This window comes from Mirounga leonina, unplaced genomic scaffold, assembly GCF_011800145.1.
Source record: "Mirounga leonina isolate KUSES-001 unplaced genomic scaffold, KU_Mleo_1.0 Mir_366, whole genome shotgun sequence".
Lineage (NCBI taxonomy): Eukaryota > Metazoa > Chordata > Mammalia > Carnivora > Phocidae > Mirounga > Mirounga leonina.
This window is the reverse complement of record NW_023270709.1, coordinates 26,461,557-26,482,990: the sequence shown is the minus strand read 5'-3', so window position 1 is coordinate 26,482,990 and position 21,434 is coordinate 26,461,557. Positions and strand designations below refer to the sequence as shown.

The 21,434-nt window shown below is 44.2% G+C and overlaps 1 protein-coding gene across 1 annotated transcript; it reads right to left on the bottom strand.

Annotated features, from left to right (window-relative positions):
* Positions 1-1,074: 1,074 nt before the first annotated feature.
* SLC17A4 (solute carrier family 17 member 4) lies at positions 1,075-16,657 on the bottom strand. Its single transcript, XM_035030497.1, has 11 exons — positions 16,570-16,657; positions 9,235-9,440; positions 8,400-8,633; positions 8,223-8,310; positions 7,975-8,061; positions 5,990-6,108; positions 5,704-5,865; positions 3,430-3,562; positions 3,199-3,346; positions 2,271-2,361; positions 1,075-1,347 (listed from the first exon to the last, which is right to left on the bottom strand). The coding sequence occupies exons 1-11, from the start codon at positions 16,655-16,657 to the stop codon at positions 1,213-1,215; spliced, it is 1,491 nt and encodes a 496-aa protein (XP_034886388.1). The 3' UTR covers positions 1,075-1,212.
* Positions 16,658-21,434: the final 4,777 nt, after the last annotated feature.

Here is a 21,434-nt window from a genome sequence, read left to right as displayed (position 1 = left end):
GCTTCTGTCCTTAGCACTTCTAACAACAAATGTGTGGGTTTTCCACACCAGGCAGTGCTCTCATTCTCTGGCAGCACCCGCTGGGTGTCCTATAATATAAGTCAGTTCTGACACTAATACCTGGAATTAGTGCAGACTTCACAGGTTAAGGGCTTCATCCCACAAGGCGGCCCCCCCCAGACACCAATCAAAGTAGTGGGTACCTGAGGTACCCACATTTCTGTTTGACTTAGCTACAAAGTTGTGGGTTCCCATGACCCCCCATATTTGATAATTTGCTAGAATGATTCACAGAACTCAGGAAAACAGTTTGCTAACTATTACTACTGCTTTATTATAAAGGATATAACTTAGGAACAGCCAAAAGGAAAAGATGCCCAGGGCAAGGAATGTGGGAAGGGACGCAGAGCTTCCCTGCCCTCTCTGGGTCACCACTGTCCCAGGACCTCCCTATGCTCCCCAAGCCAGAAGCTCTTGGAACTCCGTCATTTCAAGTTTTTATAGAGGCTTTATTGCATAGATATGATTGAGTAAATGGCAACTGAGGAATAACTCAATCTCCAGCCCCTCTCCTCTTCCTGGAGGTGGGATGGTAGAGCTGGAATTCCAACCTTCTACTCATGCCTTGGTCTTTCTGGAGACCAGCCCCCATCCTGAAGCTATGGGTAGCTTCAGTGATCCCCAGAAGCCATGGGTGGCCCCCAGCCACCAGTCATCTCAATAGACTACCCAAGGCACTCTCATCACTCCACAAATTCCAAGGTCTTAGAAGCTCTTGTGTTGGGAACCAGGGATTGAGTCCAAATATTATGACGAAAGGTGCTCCTATCATCTCTACCACTCAAGAAATCTGAGATTTCACTAATCTGAAATTCTGGAGCTCTGTTCCAGAAAGTGGGGGCAGAGACCAAATATGTATTTCTTATTAAGTCACAATAATAGTGGGTAGAGTGGACAACACTTGGAAATTCAGACACACCTATGCTTTCCAGAGCTCACAGTTAAATAACTGGCCTTCCCCAACCCACACCCACCTCTGTAACCTCTGCAGGCAGAACCTTCAGTATTCCACAGCCAAGCTCTCTGAGAAGATACTGGAAACAAAGTCAATGCAAATTAAATGGCTAACCAGTCAAGCAGGTACTAAAAGGGAATGTCCATGAGGGCAAACGATGAATGGCTAAACGTTGGGATCTGAGGCACCCAGTTTGCTCAGAGCTGAGTAACTGTCTGCTCTGTAGCCCAGTCCTGGACCTTTGCTTGGCTGAAGATGAGGTAGAAGACCAGGCCTGACACGTTAATAGAAACTGAAGTCAAGAAGACATTTCTCCAGCCAAACTCAGAATCCTAGAAGCAGGAAATTACAAAGTGTTAATGGTCTCTTGGCTCTTGCCCCTCCAATTCAGAAAGGTCTGGAGCATGTCCAGCTCCCCAGCCCCTGCTCCGGCCTCTGTGGCCTTCCTGGTTGTTCCTGGAATACGCAGGTCATTTCCTGGGCCCTGGCCTTTCCCTCTGCCGGAATAGTCCTCCTCCCAATAGCCATTTGTCTCCCTCCCTTTGCATCTAGTCCATACTTAAATGTTACCTTTCCAGTGAGTCCTTCCAAGACCACCCTATTTAAAATTGAAATCCCACCCCCTCCTGTGTGCCCTGTCCTCCTCTCCTGCTTTATTCTTCTCTTCGCACTTTGCCACCATTCAGTATACTCTATATTTTACTGATTTCACTAGTTTTCCATCAGTTTCTTTCCTACAATATAAGCTTCACCAGGCAGGGACTTTTGTTTGTTTTATCCACTTAAACTGCGTGGCACATGCTAAAGTGGAATTAACGAATGGATGAATGAAGGGATGACAAGGGAAACATTCAGTTTGAGAATTTCCCTATTAAAAGCCATTTCCTGACAGTATTAGCGACTGGAAGGGAAACCCCTCAATCACGGGCAAACCAGAATGGTTGGCCCCTCTATACTTTGCAAGAAATGCCATGAATATTGCTATAAATTTTGATGATTAGCATGAAAAACTTCTAAAAACTCTTAAAGTATAAACTCATAAAACTGAGCGCTCACTATCGCTCCACACCCAAAACCTGTGGTAATTGCCCTCCATGAGCTGAGCCTGGGGGGAAGTCGTGAGGGGGTTCAGGACTCTTGAGCTTTAAGTTGAGCCCCGTTGGGGAGGGAACAAAAGTATCTTCAGTCTGACTTCTCCTGAGTAACCTCCATAGGTTTCTCTCATGAATATTTTCATCAGAGCATTCGACCTCACCTGACTGATTAAGAATCCAGCAACAGTGGAAGAAATGGCTCCTGATAAGTGGCCAAAGACTTGTGATAGTCCCCTGAGAAAGCTGGTGTACCTGAGAGAGAAAAGAATATTCCAGTATAAGCAAACCATGCACCTCAGCTTACTTGTTGTAACTCTGTGCTTGTCTCTGGGGGTGCCCAGAGTCGACCCTTGGTTAAGCCTGAATGAAATGTGCTGACTAGTGATTAGTATAATCCCGCCTGAGGGTCTGAGACTCTCAAGGGTCAGCTGTACTGACTTGTCAACATTGTTTATACAAAATGTACAGATGGATGGTTTGCATCTAGTTTGTACGTTCTCTTAGTTTCTGCTATGGAACCTGATCTTGCAGCCTTGTTTTTGGGTAAAAAAGACCCCTCAGTGGATGAGTCATTGGCTCCTCTGAGACCAGGGCATCTCCCATGGGTCATGGCGGTTGGTTATCTGAAGATAGAGCATGTTCTACTGACCGTGAAAGGATCCTGGGAGCTACATTTGGAAACCCCTGTCCTCTTTGATTCTACCTCTATCAGAGGTCAGTGTTTCTCTTGCTCTCCTGTTAGTCAAGCTTTATTAAAGCCTTAAGTGAACCGGCACCGTAGGGTCCTTCACCGATCCAACCCCGTGTGACTGCTGCATTCCCTGACAGAGATATGGGTGTGAGTCACCTCCTGTCCCCACTTGAGCTGTGAGTGTGGCCACTGTTTCCCGTTTTCACCTGGAAAACTGAGGGCACAGTGGTGGACTAGCTTTGGGTCCCTTCCAGGAATTATTTGGATGTAGGGCTGATGCTGACATTTCCTGTGACCTGCAGCATGGATCACCCACATGGAACTGGGGCATCCGAGTGAGTTTAAGGCTGCGGGACCTAAGCTGAGCTTCTGTGTGGATGTGGCAAAGGGGTCCCTACCGAGGAGCAATATCCAAGAAGTTAATAAGGGCTCCTGTTTGGCAGAAGGTGGTGGCGGCGGAACACAGTGCCAACAAGCCCATACTGGTGCTGATGCTGGATCTGACCCAGTACAGGGACACGAGGACCACAGATGGGACAAGAACCCCTGCAGCGGGAGGACAAACACAGAGTGAATCAAAACCACCCAGAGCTTCCCGCATCCATCCCAGGATCTACCTCAGTCCTTACCAATGGCGGTAGAGAGTTTCCTGATGGTAACGAGTCTGAAGATTTTTCTGGAGTGAAGAAAATCCGCCAGTAGACCGCAAAGGATAGTGCTGATAAAGGCAACACCTAACAGCAGGGCTGACAGGATTCCACTCTGAGGACCAGAGACAAGTAAGGTGCAAGCCTCACTTCCCACACTGCGACACACACTGACCCTTGGGTGACTTTCTACTTGTATAGCTTCTCTCTATATACATATCTCCTTGAATACAAATTTCAGGTTACTGGAATGAGCCAACAGAATTTTGGTGCCTGAGAGAAAATATGCATATAGTTCAATTTGGAAAAAAAAAAAAAAAAAAAAAAGACCAATGCTCTCTTCATATGTAAAGGTCACCTGGAAATAGATTTCTTAAAAAGAACAAAACCCAGTAGAAAAATAGGCAAAAAACGGGAACAACTTACAGAAAAAGGAAAATAAGGGACTCCTAAACGTATTAAAAGTTGTCCAACCTCATAGTGAAAAGAACTACTTTTTCACCGATCAACAGTTTTTTGACCTGATCTACAGGGATGCTGTGGGAAACTGGGTACTTGCAAATATTATCAGTGCCCGATGGAGAGCAATTTGACAGTAGATACAAAAGTTTGCACTGCATCTACCCTGAACTCAGACATGCAGAAACAGTTGCTCAGATGTGTGGCAGATGAGCAAGGTTTTTTGCTCAGAGATTGGAAACAACCCAAATGTCTCGCAGTAAGTTTCCCGTGTACTGATCTGAAAAGATCACAGTGGCGTAATATACAAAGAATAGTAGCATACACAGCACATAATGTTTTGTGTAAAAAAAAAAAAAGTGACAAAATAAGAAGATATGTTCATGTATGCTTGCATCCTCATAAAGAAGCAGTGGAAGAATATATAAGAAATGAATAAAAAAGAGTTATCTGTGGCTGGGAGTGGGCTGGGAGAACAGGACAGACTGGGGATGGGAAAGGGAGAAAGATTTTTCACTCCTAACTTTGGATATAGTTTTTAAAATGTTGAACCCCGGTTTGATCAGCTCAGCCTCTGTATTACAGTGTTATTAAAGAAAATGCAAGGAAAGAAATGTTGTGTATAATTCCCCAAATGGAAAGGCTTTAACGGTCACCATGTCCCAACTGTTCATATCATGGATGAGTAAACCGAAGCCACCAAGGTTTTGTGACTTAGGGAGAAGCCACCCTGAGACCAACGGGAGTCAGGGCCTCTTGACTCTTCCCAAGCTGAGGAAGCCTGGTCTCGACCGTCTGGTCTCCACTGGTCTCTCCAGTCCTTCCACCATGCTCCTTGCCCTCAGCCTTGGCCTCTGAGATGGGGAGCCCCCTTGGCCTCACAGCAGAGACAAACCGTTCCCAACAGCTGGCCTCAGGGGTGTCTGTTCGGACCTCCTGTCCCCTGATGGCCTCACCTGAGATTCTGGCTTTGCTGCCCGCTTCTGGCCTCCTCCTTTGTGGAGACCCATGGCCACTCAACCCCTGGGCTTTCTGATCTCAGTACCTCCAGCCTGTTGCAATGCGTGCGCCCTGGACTCTGACCTCTGCTCCGAAAGTCAGCTCTCTGTTGGCCAGTTAGCAGGGGAGCCCAGTCAACATGAGAGCACTGCTGCTTTCGTCCAAACACAAGAATGTAGCAGTCACTCAGTAACCTTGTGAACTGCCGCTAATAGGCTCTGAAATCTGATACACTCTTTGCCATTTCTAAGACCTCCATCTCGTAGGAATTTAAAGGCTCCTGTCCACCCATCAGGGTACCTGTTCATTCTGTGAAAACTCAGCTGTACACACAGGTGCACTTTGGATATATCATACTTGAATAACACATTTTTTAGAAGACCATTCTCTGCAAGTTTTGGGTAGGAGTCCTATTTGGGACATGTTTTCAGCAGATGTTGTTTATGGTCCCTGCCAAGCCTTCTGGAAGGCAGAATTTGTTTTGTTAACACTGTATCGTTAATGCTGCCAGCAGAATATCTTGTTTGCAAATGCTGATTGGATTGAACATAAAAGTTTTGCATCAGTCCCTTAGAAAACAGGACATTCTGTGAATGCCACGCTTCCCTAGAACCGTCCCAGTCTTCCCCAGTAAGCAGTAGGTTGCAGTGAGATGATTCAGAATTCACGCAACCAGGATGCATTTCCTACAGGAAGGTCCTGGGCCTAATCCCCTGATTTTGTGGCTGTAAGTGAGACAGAGGATTATATAATGAGACATTTAGACAGAAGAACAGAATGGGCTTTCTCTATACTTACATCTCTGAGGTTAGCTTGAAGTACAGAGCTGATGTATGTTGGAATGTATGCCATCAAAATATTAAAAGTCCAGAATCCGGTGAAATAAAAGACTAAAATGCCCCAAAGTGGTAGGGATTTGATCATAGCCTTAATGGGAAGGGACCAGCCTGGTGAACAGTCCTGGAAGAAAGCAGATATCAACACTCCTCCATCAGAAGACAAGAGCTTTGCTCTAATGCCCTCTTCCGCCCCCGAGACACCCGGACGGACACAGGGAACCGGCAGAGAAGTTCATCAAACACACCTGTTGAGCCAGTGAACACACGATATATTCCTTCTCACCGGTGCTGATAAACGGGTGATTTATGGGGTCATCATAAGCAAGAGGAAACCAGAGAAAAGAACAGGCACAGCCAATTCCACCTAGAAAGAAGATCGCATTAGCCCTTGATGGGAGTTCTTTCAGTTTGACTCTGCACTGACGTGACTCCTGGGATTGACAGAATGCCCCCAATATTCGACTCCTATCTGTATGTATGCTATGGCCCCATCACTGGTGGAGGGAGCTTCCCCACCACCTGTCTATACATGATGACAGTGTGGAACAACCCAGCGTTACCAGTGTTGAGTGGAAATAAAATTCATCTTAAAATTTTCTTTTTTAGAATCTTAAGAAAATCTCTTTTTTTTTTGAAGCAGAGTGTAGATTTTATTTTTTTAATGAAAATATTATTTAATCTATAGATTTTATATAAACATCACCAATTTTCCCAATACTTTTTTTATTATGTTCAATTAGCCAACATACAGTACATCATTAGCTTTTGATGTAGTGTTCAACAATTCATCAGTTGCGTGTAACACCCAGTGCTCCTCACCACACTTGCCCTAATCGTAATAGCTCTTTTTACTTGCTAGCTTCTCCTTTACACATTGCTTCACAAGTAGAGAGTGAAGAGTTACCATAGAGTACAGAACTACCCTACACCAGGCATTTGTGAGATTTTGAGAGTATAAGAATACAAAGATACAATTTTGCCATCAAGGAACTTAAAATCAAGTAGGGAAGAATAGATACGAAAATTACCACTGGAGTAGATTGAGGGTGGAGGATGTCAACAGGTATTTTACTGACTTCCTTCCCTGCAGATATACATTTGTAGCTTCCCTTTCTGAAAACCATGAGCAGAATAAGCCTCTCATGTTGCTTGAATAATTTTTGTAACCTGCCCTTTGAAGTTTCCATGACAAAGCCTTTGCAGGTCACCGTGCTGAAGTAATCCATCTTCACACATTTCTTTTTCTAGTGACTATATTGACCTGATGTTACAGGAACCCTTGATATAAGAGTATCATCCTCTGATGGAAGCACCAGTGGTGCTCAGTGGTCTTACTGGAATCACACAGGTTGCAGATGGGACTTCAGAGAATGCTTTAAAACTCAAACACAAACATTAGCTGCAAGCAGCTGGGCAGACCCCCACCAGGGCTGGGTAAAGGCAAAGTTGTGAAGTAGTAGAATGCTGCCTCTGGAATACTCCGAGCATCTTTGGGACCTCCTGCAGCATCTCTTAATGCATTACGTCCACTCTGGAGCTTCACACGGCCTGCACTGTCTTGCAGGTTCTACTGATTGATTCTCTGTGCCAATCAGCATTTTGTGATTAGGTCACAGTCTTACAATATTCTGGTTGTAATAATAGGAGGATTTTAAAAAATGAATTAAATAAATAAGCATAACTAAAAATATCATCCCACCAAGATACCATTTTCAACATCTTATGAAAGAAATCCCTCTGGGTTTCATTGTGTGTTCGGTTTAGAAGCAGGACAGAACATTATAATGCTTTTAAAGTCATTAGGTCATTCTAGCTACGCATCCAGGCTCCTGAGATGTAAATGTCATTTTGCAAGATTCACAACATGATTAACTCTGAACATTATCAACTTTAGTTATATAAATAGTCACATCTATTAGGATTTGGTTAACCATAGATGACTTGCATCACGAAAAGCATGCCCAGCATTCTCTGTCACAAAACAAAATCCTGAGGGCGCCTGAGTGGCTCAGTTAGTTGAGCGTCTGCCTTCGGCTCAGGTCACGATCCCGGGGTCCTGGGATCAAGTTCCACATCAGGCTCCCCGTTGGGGGGGGAGTCTGCTTCTCCCTTTGCCCCCGCACCCTGCTTGTGCTCTCTCTCTCAAATAAATAAATAAAATAAAATAAAATAAAATAAAATAAAAAACAAAAAACCCCCAAATCCTGAGATTTGAGAAGCCCAAACTCACCAAAGATATAGAAGATAGAAGGCCACCCTTTGGTCTCGCAGAGGAAACCCCCGACGAGCAAAGTAATGAAGGATCCCATCAATTCCCCTAAACAGAAGATGTGAGGATATTTTGGGTGAGACAGTCACGGCCATGCTTTCAAGCAGGGAGACAGGGTAGTTGGAATATAAGGTTTTGCTTGTGTTGATAGTCCATTGCAGAGTACTCTTGGACAGTGCATCAAGTTGACAATTTAGGGCATCAATTACCTGATAAAGCGATGTTGATGAGTTGACTCTTTTCTAGTGGGGGAGCCCATTTGACCCAAATTGAAAACTGGCTTGTTAATACCATAACCTGGGGTGAAAAAAAAAAAGTTCCATTCTTGGCTATCTGAGGTCGTTTTGTAACCAGTATCTCACTTATCTTTAAAAGCATCTCGGTACCTGGGCTATGCCTTGAACAATCCGCAAGACAATGAGCGAGAGCACTCCTGCATCCGCGGCCAATGGAATAAAGAGGGCCAAGATTGAGGAAAGAAGCAGGCTAACACCCACCAAGTACTTGGCTCCAAAGAGTCCAGCTATGTAGCCAGTAGGGATTGGAGCCAAGAATGAGCCATAGTTGGTAGAGCTGAGAAGGATCCCCTGGATTTCAGGACTCCAGTCATACAGAGGAGCCTAGGGGACAAAGAGAATCTCACTGTTCATCTTTGGCCAGAGAGTTGACAGTGTTTATCATGTGAACTTGAGAGGCAAACAAAACAAAACAAAAAACTGGCAGTCCTCTCTCCTTCTACTTCTCTCCAGTTCCTCCAGCCTACAAATTTCATTAAAAACAAAAACAAAAACAAAAACCCAAACATATGCCCAACGTACTCTTTCCTTTTACACAGTTTCCCTGGTTACACAATTAACTGACCCATTAAGATGTAAGAGATCCCGTAAAGAAAGAAAGGTTATAAAGAAGAAAGCATTATAGGCAAGGTAACTTTAAAAATATGTGAAGGAAGAAAGTAAAAGTAAACATCTGTGAAACTTAGGTTGTGATTTTCATCCTCGTAAGGGAAGAATGTATGTCCACTAAAGACTGAAGTGGTTTCCTGCATTCTAACTTAGTCCCTGGTTACACTCCTAAACACTAACAGAGATATAATCTCCTTAGCTCCACATTATGTTCTCGTGTAGTATAGTTCATTGAACGTAGTAGATGCTTAATAAATAACCCTTTAGGTCAAGCCATCCTAGTCAGAGAAAGGGTCTGGAGTCTCATGAAACTTACCACTGCCTTAAGTTGCCGTAGAGTTCCATTCCAGCCATCCCAGGAGTGGGCGGAAGGCCCTTCTGTGGAGGCATTGAGTGGGCCAGGCCAGGCTGTGCTATTCACCATGGCTGGTATGGCGATGCTCAGGCTCATCTTTTGGGAGTTAAGTGAAAAATTGCAGAGATGCATGATGAGGGCCAGCCCATGTCGGACTGAGCAAAAGCCTGAGATGAAGAGGCACAGAAAGTCTTATAATCAGGGTGCTTTTCTCCCATCTTTCCTAAGTCTGGAAGAGGGAGAAGACTGCAGTCTGTGGAGGAGAAATAGAAATAGAGAGCAGACATTGCTCTGCAGGTGGCTGGTGGACACCTGTCCCCCCGGGAGGTAAGGGGTCAGTAACTTTCTCAGAATCATTACTTGAGCAGAGACTTGAAGAAGGTGTGGAACTGGCCAGAGCGAGTGTTAGGAAGGTTTTCGAGGCAGGGCTCTGGGATGAGCTCATGAGAGTGGGACTGGAAAGAAATGATATTGGACAGAGAACAGCCTGGAGGCAGTGGTCGAGGGGATACGGATAGTAAGAGAGAGGATTTGTTGGAAATGACTCCCAAGGACCCCACCCTATTACCAGAGAATGAGGCAGATTAGCAGGTCAGGGGCTGGGAGGAGATGAGGCACCAAAGGTAGGCTAGCTTGGACTACAGAAGCATTTCAGCTTCATCCTGATACTGTAATCTGGGCTCGCACGAAATTTGCCAGTGATCCATGAGGGGTCTGGGGTCATCCCTGGGCTTGAGTCCAGGTATGTTAGTTTGGCAACAGTTAGAAGGATTGATCGACTGTCCCTCGAGAGAAATTCCAGAAGTGTAATATATGATCCCATCCTCAAGGCATGCGGGTGTCCCGTTTCCTGCCTCGTGTTGGGGGAGCAAACGCAGTTGAAGTGGCCAGGGCTGTCTCCTGTTGTGTGGTGGCATGCCTGTCAAGTTCCAGGAGTAGAGACAGAGACCCCCACCTTTGGTTTAACCTGGGGGGGTGGGGGCGGGGCGTTCAGTTGAGATTGTCCCCTACCTCATGCACACGAATTTACATTGGAGTTTTGATCAGCATTGTATAGATGTGTCAGATGGCATTGTGAGGGATTGCCCCATGGAGAGCATTGTCTTCTCCTAGCCAAGAACAGGGGTGGCTCCCTGTGGATTCACGTCTTCTTCTCTGGCCCAAGTTGCAATCTTACAGTTAGTTCTCTTCAGTTAAGTCCCTCACAAGTTTTGTTTCTTTTTTTTTTTTTAATTTTTTTTTTTTTGATTATTCATTTGAGACACAGAGATACAGAGAGAGAGCAGAGAGCATGAGCAGGGGGAGAGGCAGAGGGAGAGGGAGAAACAAGCTTCCCGCTGAGCAGGGAGCCCGATGTGGGGCTCGATCCCAGGACCCTGGGATCATGACCTGAGCCGAAGGCAGACGCTTAACCAACTGAGCCACCCAGGCGGCCCCCACACAAGTTTCTAAAGAGACTTTTTATTGTTTCTATAACTGAGTCCTCTCCCTATTATTTTCATATTTCCTTTCTCTGGGTTTAGAGCAGAAAACCAAACCCACACATGTGTTAAGTATTAATAGTGGAAAACAGTGCATGGCTACTTTTGTTATTTGTAACATTTCATCCTCTTGGGTAATTTATTCCCTGGCAGTTTGTAAACAGTGTTAAATAGGAGTGGTGAGAGCATATTTGAATTCACTGAGCATGTTTCTCACATCACACCGTTAAGTGTGCTGCTGGGACTTGTTCTTGTTGGTGAGACCTGCACTTTTATTGTATGAAGCTATCCTATTCCTGTTTCTTCTTGTTTTGATGTGGATGCAGGAGTTTTATGAAATGTATTTGAATCATAGAGTCAGACACCTGGATCTGCGCTATTTACAGCTGTGTGTTCTTGGGCGTATTACTGAGCTATCTGCAGCCTCAAAATTCTACCTGTAAAATGGGGTTAATAATAGAGCCTACCTCAGGTGCTGTGGTGAGAATTGAGTAGGTTTATGTAAGTTCATTATAATTATTATTAATAATATCTGACTGTGCTTACATTCTTGAAATGATCTCTTCTTAATAGGCTGTTGTAATGAAAACACATGATTTATTTGGTAATATTTTGGCTAGAATTTTACATTGGCATATAAAATTGAATTCGGGTGAATATTATTGTGAACATGTGTGTATGTGTAATTTTTGACATGCTAGCCTTGTAAGGAAAGAAAGGTTTTAGGCTTTCCATCTCAATCTATAACCTGAAGTATTTTAGGTATATAGTCATTTTCTTTTTTCTTTTTTTAAGATTTATTTATTGACTTCAGAGAGAGAGAGCAGGAGGGGAAGAGGGAGACCAAGAATCTCCAGCAGACTCCCTGCTGAGCATAGAGCCTGACGCAGGCTCGATCTCATGACCCTGAGATCATGCCCTGAGCTGAAACCGAGAGTTGGAGGCTTAACCGACTGAGCCACCCAGGCACCCCTCATTTTCTTTTTTCTTAATACACTTTTTTATGTTAGAACAGTTTTAGACTTACAGAATTATTGAGTTCCTTTTTTTTTTTTTTTTTAGATTTTATTTATTTATTTGAGAGACAGACACAGAGATAGCAAGAAAGAGCACAAGTGGAGAGGGAGCCTGATGCGGGGCTCGATCCCAGGACCCTGGGATCATGACCTGAACCGAAGGCAGACGCTCAACCAACTGAGCCACCCAGGCGCCCCTGAAGTATTGAGTTCCTGTGTCCCTCACACCCACTTTCCCATTATGAGCATCTTCTGTTACTATGGTACATTTGTCACAGTTGATAAACCTACTGCAATGTATGATTATTAGCTAAAGTCCACACTGTGTTCAGACTTCTTAGTTTTTACCTGATGTCTCTTTTCTGTTCCAGAATCCCATTCAGGAGAGCACAGTTACCTTTAATTGTTATGTCTCCTTGGGATATTTATGGCTACGACAGTTTCTCAGACTTTCTCTGTTTCTGATGACCTTGATGATTTTGAAGAGTACCAGTCAGACATTTTGTAGAGTGTCCCTCAACAACCGGTTTGAAGAAGTATTTGTCAGGTTTCTCTGCTATGAAGCTACTCTTGTTCAGGCCCTTTCCATGCTGGGCTCTGCAAGAAGTCACACGCACAGTTCACACATAAGTGAGGAACTATGCCCCACCTCCTTCAGGCACTGGATACAGAGGCATTCTCTACTCCAGAGACTCTCACTGAGTTTTCCTAGTGAAACCACCAAGACATAATTTGTTTGTTTTAAAAGGGTTAACTTTCTGACACCTTTCTTCACCTCTTGCATGTTTTTTTGACGTGTGCAATTTTTCTTAATTCAAATTTGTAAACGTTATTTCCATAGAAATTATGGATATTACCTGCTTCCCCGTGATTAACACCTTACACATTTGAAATGCTTCTGTCTCCTTTGTCCCCACGATTACGTGTGCTTAATCTCTCTGTCTGATCAACCTGAGTCAGGAATTATTTTATTGCTGTGAAGGGCATCTGCTGTCCAAGACTCAGCTCTTGTATATATTTTTCATTGCGATTTCCTTGATGATTTGAGTTTACTTTTTTTCTACATTGAGGTTGTCTCTTTTGTTTTTCCACATACTTTCCTTGAAGGTATAGACTCAGTGAACTGGATGCTTGATTAAATTGCTTTCATTTATTCTTATGCAGTCTCTATTTTCTTCCCTTCTTCATGCCCATCATCTTTTGAGCCACTTGTCTTGGTCTCCCTCTGCATCTTCCATGACTTTTCTAAGCCGTGGCTCTATCTCACTGATTCGATTTCCTGTAGTGATCATTTCTTTCCTTCCTACTGTTTATTCGGAAGTCATATATTTAGTTTCCTTTGTCCTCTACTTTGGACTCTTCTTGCACATTTTCCTGTTGATTTACTTCCTATACTCTGAGCTTCTTACTATTCTTGAGATCTTAAATCGGAAATGAAAATATTCTTCAGTTTCCCCAGATAAAATAAGCGCAGCCGTGTAATATGATGGTTAGCAATCATACTGCTCTGGTGTGAATCCAGATGACACCTCTTTGTGCTTCGATGACTTAAATGAGTTACTTCCTTTCTGCTTGAATTCTGGCTCCTTCAATGGAGAGGATGCTAGGAGGAGAACCTTCCTTGAAGGAATGTTGTGAGGATTCAGTGAATTAATCCACATAAAGTGCTTAGAACAGTGCCTGGCACCAAACATGCATTTAATATGCCATGATCACTCTTTGATCTAATACATTCCTTTTCTTTTTCTTTTCTTTGTGCTAGCGTATTTACACATCCCTCATGCCCCAGTCTTGGACCATAGAGATCAGTCATCTGTGATTTAGTTCCCATGTGTTGAAACCCTTGCCATGTATGGAAATGGGCCACCTTTGCTGGCCTGAGGCCTGCCACCATGTGGTGGTGACAGTGTGTGCATGAGGGGGTAGGTGGCAGCTGGTGGGAGGCAGGAGGAGGCCTTGGAATTCTTTTGCCAGTTCAAGGGAAGTAACTACTCTTCCATTTGAATTTTGCAATGACCTGGTCAATCTTGAGGACAAGTCCCCCAAAATTCCAAGTTAATTTCTGTCATCACGCATGTACTGCTTCGGTCTGTTGCACTGGCCCAAGATACTAAGCTGCAGATCTTCAGAAAGATGGGTAAGCTGTGGATGGGGAAACAGCAGGATGTGGGCCATGTGAGCTTCACCCGCCACATCCCAGACTCCCCTTGCTTGTGGTGGCCTCACCTTGCTGGTGGTTGCTGGCCTCTAGACACTGCCATTCGGAGCTAGGGAGCGTGAGCCAACGCTTCACAGTAACGGGTGTCCTCCCTCTCTTCCTATATCACTGTACCATGCTCCAAGGAGGAGACTTCTGTCAGCTCTTGGCAGCCTCTCTCAACCTCATCCAGAATGTATTAAACCCATCAATGAGCCTTAGAATTCATAGTGTGTGGTAGAACAATTCCCTAGTTTTAACCTGGATGGAGATACTTTCTCCAAGCGGTGTGCTTGCTTGTTTATTTCTGGGACTTTCAGAGAGGGATGTTATTGTAGCCTGGCCTCTGGGTGACATTCTTTCCATGGGCTGGGGTATATTGACCTCCACGTGGGCTTTGGATGGGGAGGAAGGAAGCTGTGCCCGATGCTGTTCGTGAATTCTCGCTGCCATTCTTGCCCTTCCAAGTTCTCCACAGAGAGACAAATACCTGGAAGTGACAGCCCTCAGTCTACCATTCAAACAGACAGGCTTCCAACCATGAGGGCATTCTGGCAAAGTTTGGAAGGCTGAACGTGGTGAGAAGCCATGATGCTGTGAGGTAGCTGGAGACCCATGGAGGAGGATCAGTGATGGTGGACATGGGATTTCTGCCTGTGACATTTTTTTTTTAAGATTCTGTTTATTTGACAGAGAGAGACACGGCGAGAGAGGGAACACAAGCAGGGAGAGTGGGAGGGGGAGAAGCAGGCTGCCCGCGGACCGGGGAGCCCGATATCGGGCTTGATCCCAGGACCCCGGGATCATGACCTGAGCTGAAGGCAGACGCTTAATGACTGAGCCACCCAGGCGCCCCTCTGCCTGTGACTTTTGAGTGTCCCCTTGAAAATTGCCCACTCGGGGCTGCACGTGGTTATCAGAGGTGACTGGATGTGACATGTAATGGGGGAGGGGCATTTCTCTGTGTCCCACGGAATAGCTGGATTTGGTTCTGTGAGTCTCTTAGAAGTGCAGTCAAGCCCAGCAAAGATGTCAGTAGCCTTTGGGGACATGGGGACCTAGAGAAAGCCCCAGAAGTGCCCTGAGGGTGTGAGAAGAGGACCCAGGAGTGCCCAGGAAGTGTGGGCCAGAGAGAGAGAGAGATGAGTGGAAATTGATGCTGGTCACCAATGGATGAAGCAACCAGCAGGGTTTATGCATAAGCACTGTGAGAAATACTTGGAGACTCAACAAAATACCCAGGTGGGACTATGAAGAGTAGTTGGGGCTCTACCTTATCAGGTGGGACAAGATTTGGCCAAAAAAGGATTATTATTAGCATGATGCCATTTGTAATGACAGGTCAAATGGGTTACTAAGGGACTGGATAGAGCTGTAGCTCCTAGAGAGTCAGCAGGGGACTAAGCAGCATGGTGGGGTGGATGCCCTAGAAGACTGTAGAAGAAACCAGAAAGACCACATATGAGTCCCACCACTGCCAAAATGGGGTTTGGGGGGGACACTGTGTGAGAGGTGATAATCATGGTTAGAGTTGATATGGTGTTTACTGTGTACCAGGCATTGTTCTTAGTGGTTTACATATTATAACATTTAATTCTCGTGGAGATGCTGTGAGGTAGGTACTATTATTATCATGTATTTATGAATAAGGAAACTGAGACGCACAAAGTTTAAGTAATTTCCCTAAGTCACATAGCTCATAAATGGCAAAATCAGGACTGCAAACACGGAAAATTTTTATCTATAAGTTCTTTATATTACTGATTTTGAGAGAGAGTTGGGATAGGAGAATTTGGCCGATAGACTCTTAACTACTTAGATGTGGATGAGGTCTTCGAGATACAAGAATCAAGCTCTCCCATTTTCCAGATGAGGAAGCTGAGGCAATGGGATTCATTCCAGGTCAAACGGTTCCTAGTTAACTGTAGACTGAGTATTAGAATGCACATCTCCTATTTCTCCTTTGATGGGTAAGATTAGAAGAATCCTCTAGTCCTTGAGACATGCTCACTTCAAGCAGACACACTGGCTGAAACGTTGAGGATTGTAAAGCATGCCACCTTAGTTAGTGCTTTACTGTTCAAAGGTGTTATCTTATGAAAAGTCTATTTCCATAAGAGAATTAATGACTCACGTAATTATGAACCATTAAAAGTTTGGGGGAAAATAAGGTGTTCACCAGGTTTTCTTAGGACATATTATAGAAAAGCATCTGGTTGTGATATAGACAATGTAGAGGAGGAAAAATGACTTTTGTGACATAGTGGAAAGGAAAAGCCCGTTCTCTTTGAGGCAGGGCAGAGAGACCTAACTGGATGCTCCTGGACTTAAAATCGGAAAACCCAAGACCGGTTTCCATGTTTTCCACCTGACATCTGCTCTGAATTTTTTCATTCATCTATAAATACGTTGTGATACCTACCTGTCCTATATACCTTCAAGGTTTCTTGCAAGAAGTGAAATAATTCTCCACAAAAGACGCTTTACAGCTATATAGAGCCCTTGGCAGTTGGTGGGAGCATCATGCTGTATGTATATCACCACAAGGGAAGTCGAGATGACACAGATACCAGTTTTAGCTATAGCCAGTACCTGAGTTTACCTTTCCTGGAGGTTTGCGCGTGAGCCGTGTTTAAATCCCCATCACTGGAAATAGCTCCCACTCCCTTTGCTTCTGCTCTAGTAGACATTTTGGTTCTTTTCTCCCAGGGACTGGCGTTCACCTACTGAAATGAAAGAATGCAAAAGCAAATACAGGGCGACAAGTGTCGTATATCACACATGACGCTGCCCCAGTGCTACAAATTAGGAGGATATATTTGGTGGGAAAAATGCTAGGTTGGGGTTCAGGAGACCTGATTTGTTGCCCAGACTTATCACTAGCCAATTGTGTGACCCTGGGAAGGTCATAGTTACCCTGGGTCTTAGTCTCTGCTTCTCTGAAGTGAATGGTCTGGCCGGGACTGCCTTAATGGGTTTTAAGATTCTTTCCAGTGCTGTGTTCCTTTGTCTCTCAACTGATACATCTGTCAACTGGATGTTAAAACCTGACAGTCTTCTTTGAAGTTTCATCTGGAAGATTCTGATATCTTAAATTACCTGAAAAACTGCCTGTTATAAACATCTAGATATACCAGTTAAAATATGGCAAATGTCTTTTTAAATACATAGCTCCAAAGATAGTAAGAGATATCCCCGTGGATGTAATGAAAAGTTTGCAGTATGAACTAACTTTTCAGTGGCCCTGGGACTGGGGTGGGGAGCAGACATCAGTTTCAGTGATGCAGGGGTCTTGAGATCTAGGTCCCTGGGGATGAGGAATAAAGCCTTAGACTTCCGCCAGGAAGGCGATTATAATGGAGATCCTACTATAGAACCAGAGCCCTCAAAGGGGTTCGAAACTGAGTTAAAGAGGCTCTGTCCATTGCAACAGGGAGACAGTGATAACTTACACGTACTGAGCTCTGGTTTGAAAAGAAAAAGCCTCTCCTTCAAATCCCGAAAATTCGTAACTATGTCATGGGAAGTTGGGGGTTGCAATTCACACTGTTTTTATCGTCTGAGAACTCTCTCTCGGCTGAAAAACTGAACTAAGAACCGGGCCCAGGCTGATTTCCTTAACACAGATCACACAGAATTACTGAAGATGAAGCTCCACTTACTATGACTTCCAGATCCAAAATTAGAAACGCTCACAGAAGCAATCATCCAAGGCAAGTCCTCAGACTCAACACATAGCAGGATCAAATTGCTGAGAACTTCCAAGAGTCAGATAAACTGATAAATGCCTTATATAAGCATGCTTAAAATAATTGAAGAAATAAAGGATAGACTCTAAAACATAAGAAGATACCCAAAAGAACAGGCATATCTAAGAAAGGCACTACTTGAAATACAAAAGACATATTTAGGCATTGAAATTAGAAACGAAGTCATTAGTCATTAGACAACTAGCTAATGACTGAATTAGTGAAACAGAAGGTAGAACAGAATTATACAGAATAAAGTAATTTATACAGAATAATTACACAGCATATTTAAACAGAATAAGTATATTATACAGATTAAAGCTCAGGGAGATAATGACGTATGGTAGCAAAGTTAGGGGACTTGGAAAATGGAGGTAAAAGGTCTGGTATATGTTGAATAAGACTTCTGGAAAAAGAAAATGAACAGAATTGAGGCGAGGTAGTGCTTTAAGAAATAATGGTTAGGGCTCTTCCAGAATAGATGGAAACCATATTTCTCGGATTCAGGAATCACAAAGAGTCTGAAGCCAGAGAAATGAAGTTAAAGCTATACCTAGACATATCATAAAGATCTTGTGGGATGCAAAAAGCTCTAAACTTATCTGTAACAATACATACCATAAGAGGTCATTGGCGGTGGTGGGGGGGTAGAAAGTGATTACAGTATGATACCAGATAAGGGACCAGTGTTCTTTTTAAACTTCAAGATAATAAAAAAAGACAAAGTATAAGAAAGTGGGTGAAGAGTACGTAACTATTAGTACAGTACGTAAACACAGATGAAGAACAGACATGCAGAACGCACCCTACCTTACTATCAAAGACAGGAACATTAGAAGAACAAGATCTTATTATTTCTTACCTGCCCACTTCCATAAATATTTGAAAGACTTATCCCTAGTTTAGGCAAAAGTGTGGGGAACTAAGCTGTTGTTTGTAGGAGTCAGGGCATCTTTGCATTTGGTGTTGCTGCTTCATGGCGTCTACCAGGGAATAATCCGTACAGCCACACAAAAGCATGTCCCAAGACAATCCTTGTAGCAATATTTGTAAAAGTGAAAAATTAGCAGCTAACTAATGGTCATTAATGTTTGAAGAGCTAAATAAAGTACATATATTTTGGAATACTCTACAGCCATCAGAAAGAACTAATAAAACCTATACATATTAAAGATTTAAAGGAAGTATTAAGTGAAAAAAGCTGATTGTCAGTTCAAAGGGATACATGCACCCCTATGTTTATAACAGCTTTATTTACAACAGCCAAGATATGGAAGCAGCCCAATGTCCATCGACAGATGGATAAAGCAGAGGTGGTATATATATACAATGGAATATTATGCAGCCATCAAAAGGAATGAGATCTTGCCATTTGCAACGACGTGGATGGAGCTAGAGAGTATAATGCTAAGCGAAATAAGTCAGAAAGACAAATACCATATGATTTCATTTGTTATTTGGAACTTAAGAAACAAAACAAACAAGCAAAGGGAAAAGGGAGAGAGCGAGAGGAAGGAAAGAAGGAAGGAAGGAAAGAAGGAAGAGAGGGAGGGAGGGAGGAAGGGAGGAAGGGAAGGAGGGAGGGAGGAAGGGAGGAAGGAAGGAAGAGACTCTTAACTACAGAGAACAAACTGATGGTCACCAGAGGGGAGGGGGTGGGGGATGGGGGAAATAGGTGACGGGGTGCAGGAGGGCACTTGCTGTGATGAGCCCCAGGTGATGTGTGGAAGTGTTGAATCACTACATGGCACACCTGCATCTAACATGACACTGTACGTTAACTAACTGGAATTAAAATAAAAATTTTTAAAAAGAAAACAGCAAGTTGTAGAACACTAAGTACCAAGGTAATAAAATTTAAGTAAAACGTATACACACAACATTACATTATGTAATTTATGTGTTTCTAAGTGAGTAGAAAATTATGAAAAGAAAGATCACAACATTAAGACGATGACAGCTCTCCTGTACGTTGTCTTGAGCCCTGGTTTTAAAATTACGGTACACGGGGAGCCTGGGTGGCTCAGTGGGTTAAGCGTCCACCTTCGGCTCAGGTCATGATCCCAGGGTCCTGGGATCGAGCCCCACATCGGGCTCCGTACTCAGCAGGGAACTTGCTTCTCCCTCGGCCTGCCGCTCCCCCTGCTCATGCGCTCTCTCTCTCAAATAAATAAATAAAATCTTCTAAAAAATATTTAAAACAATAACCAAAAACTACCCTCAAACCTGTGGTCACCGTGTCTGGGGCATGGGAATCTTTCATCCTAACAGCTTTACAAATTGTGTGCATCTGTGCACATGTGTGATTGTGTGTGTGTCTGTGAGAGAGAGAGAGAGAGAAGGGGACTGGTGCGTGACGTTGGCCTCAGAATCCACAGGCACCAGGCTGTGCAGAGCAGAGAAAGGGCCCATGTCACACTGAGAGGTTGTGATGTCTCTACCTCCCCCCAGAGGCAGGTGCAGAGATGCGCGGACAGAGAGCTGCAGGTTCCTTCTGAACCGGACGTGGGTGATAAGGAGGGACCCAGCTTACAGCCTTGTAAAATCCTGCCCAAGAGAACTGTCTAGAAGGGGCCCCATGACCCCAGAAGAGGTGGAGGGACTGTATGTAGAATGCCCGACGGCTGACAGGGGCACAGTAAGGGAGAGACCGTGGGGTGTCCCCAGGGGGGACTGTGTCTAAAGGATTCAGAACATCCACCCGAGCCCAGGGAGCAGCAGTGCCAGATCACAAGAGCCCCAGTCAGAAACCACGTCCTGCCTCTTCCCAACCAGCCCTCCATCTCCCTAACCCCCAGCCCTAGAAGGATCAGAAGCCTCAGCTAGCAAGAGGGGTGAGGGGAGGAGCGGACAGAGAAAGGGAACAAGAAGCCAAACCTAGTGACCACCGACCCCCACCGAGATCCAAGCTGGAGATGGAGAGAAGCTTTATTTTTTTTTTTTAAGTATAATTAGCAAACAGTGTTATTTGAGTTTCGGGTGTACAATATAGTGATTCAACAGTTCTATCCGTTACTCAGTGCTCATCACGACAAGTGTACTCTCAATCCCCTTTATCAATTTAGGGAGAAGCTCTACTTCTAGATGAAGTTTGGAGTTTCGTGCTTTTCATCAGACGGGACCTATTCATTACAACATGAGATTATTTGGAAGCTGAAACTAACGAATGGACTTTTTTTTTTTTTAATTTTATTTATTTATTTGAGAGAGAGAGAATGAGAGTCAGAGAGCATGAGAGGGAGGAGGGTCAGAGGGAGAAGCAGACTCCCCGCCAAGCAGGGAGCCCGATGCAGGACTCGATCCCGGGACTCCAGGATCATGACCTGAGCCGAAGGCAGTCGCTTAACCAACTGAGCCACCCAGGGAGCCCGATGCGGGACTCGATCCCCGGACTCCAGGATCATGACCTGAGCCGAAGGCAGTTCCTTAACCAACTGAGCCACCTAGGCGCCCCTAACAAATGGACTTTTTATTCTGAGTCGCCCTGGTAACTCTGAGAAGAAATCCGTCAAATGAAGGGATGGGATATTTTGCTGTAAAAATAATTTGCCTATCAAGTCTGTCCACATTTAGGGCAATTAGTTGAACTGAAAGGAGAATATCAGTCACAAGACTTGAAGTCCCAGCTTTCAGACTAACATTTTTTTGCCACGGCGATAACTCTTCTCACCTACCAGTGCCTGAGAGTTCACTGACCACTAGTTCATTCATTCATTGA

What these genes read in the sequence shown, in the direction of transcription:
- SLC17A4 (XM_035030497.1), bottom strand. Translation starts at nt 16,657, where the DNA reads ATGTCTACTAGAGCAGAAGCAAAGGGAGTGGGAGCTATTTCCAGTGAT. An exon ending in TACGGCAACTTAAGGCAGTG is followed by an intron (nt 8,634 to 9,234) that starts GTAAGTTTCATG and finishes TTTGTCCCCTAG; the next exon opens with GCTCCTCTGTATGACTGGAG. An exon ending in TTCTTGGATATTGCTCCTCG is followed by an intron (nt 2,362 to 3,198) that starts GTAGGGACCCCT and finishes TTTCTCTCTCAG; the next exon opens with GTACACCAGCTTTCTCAGGG.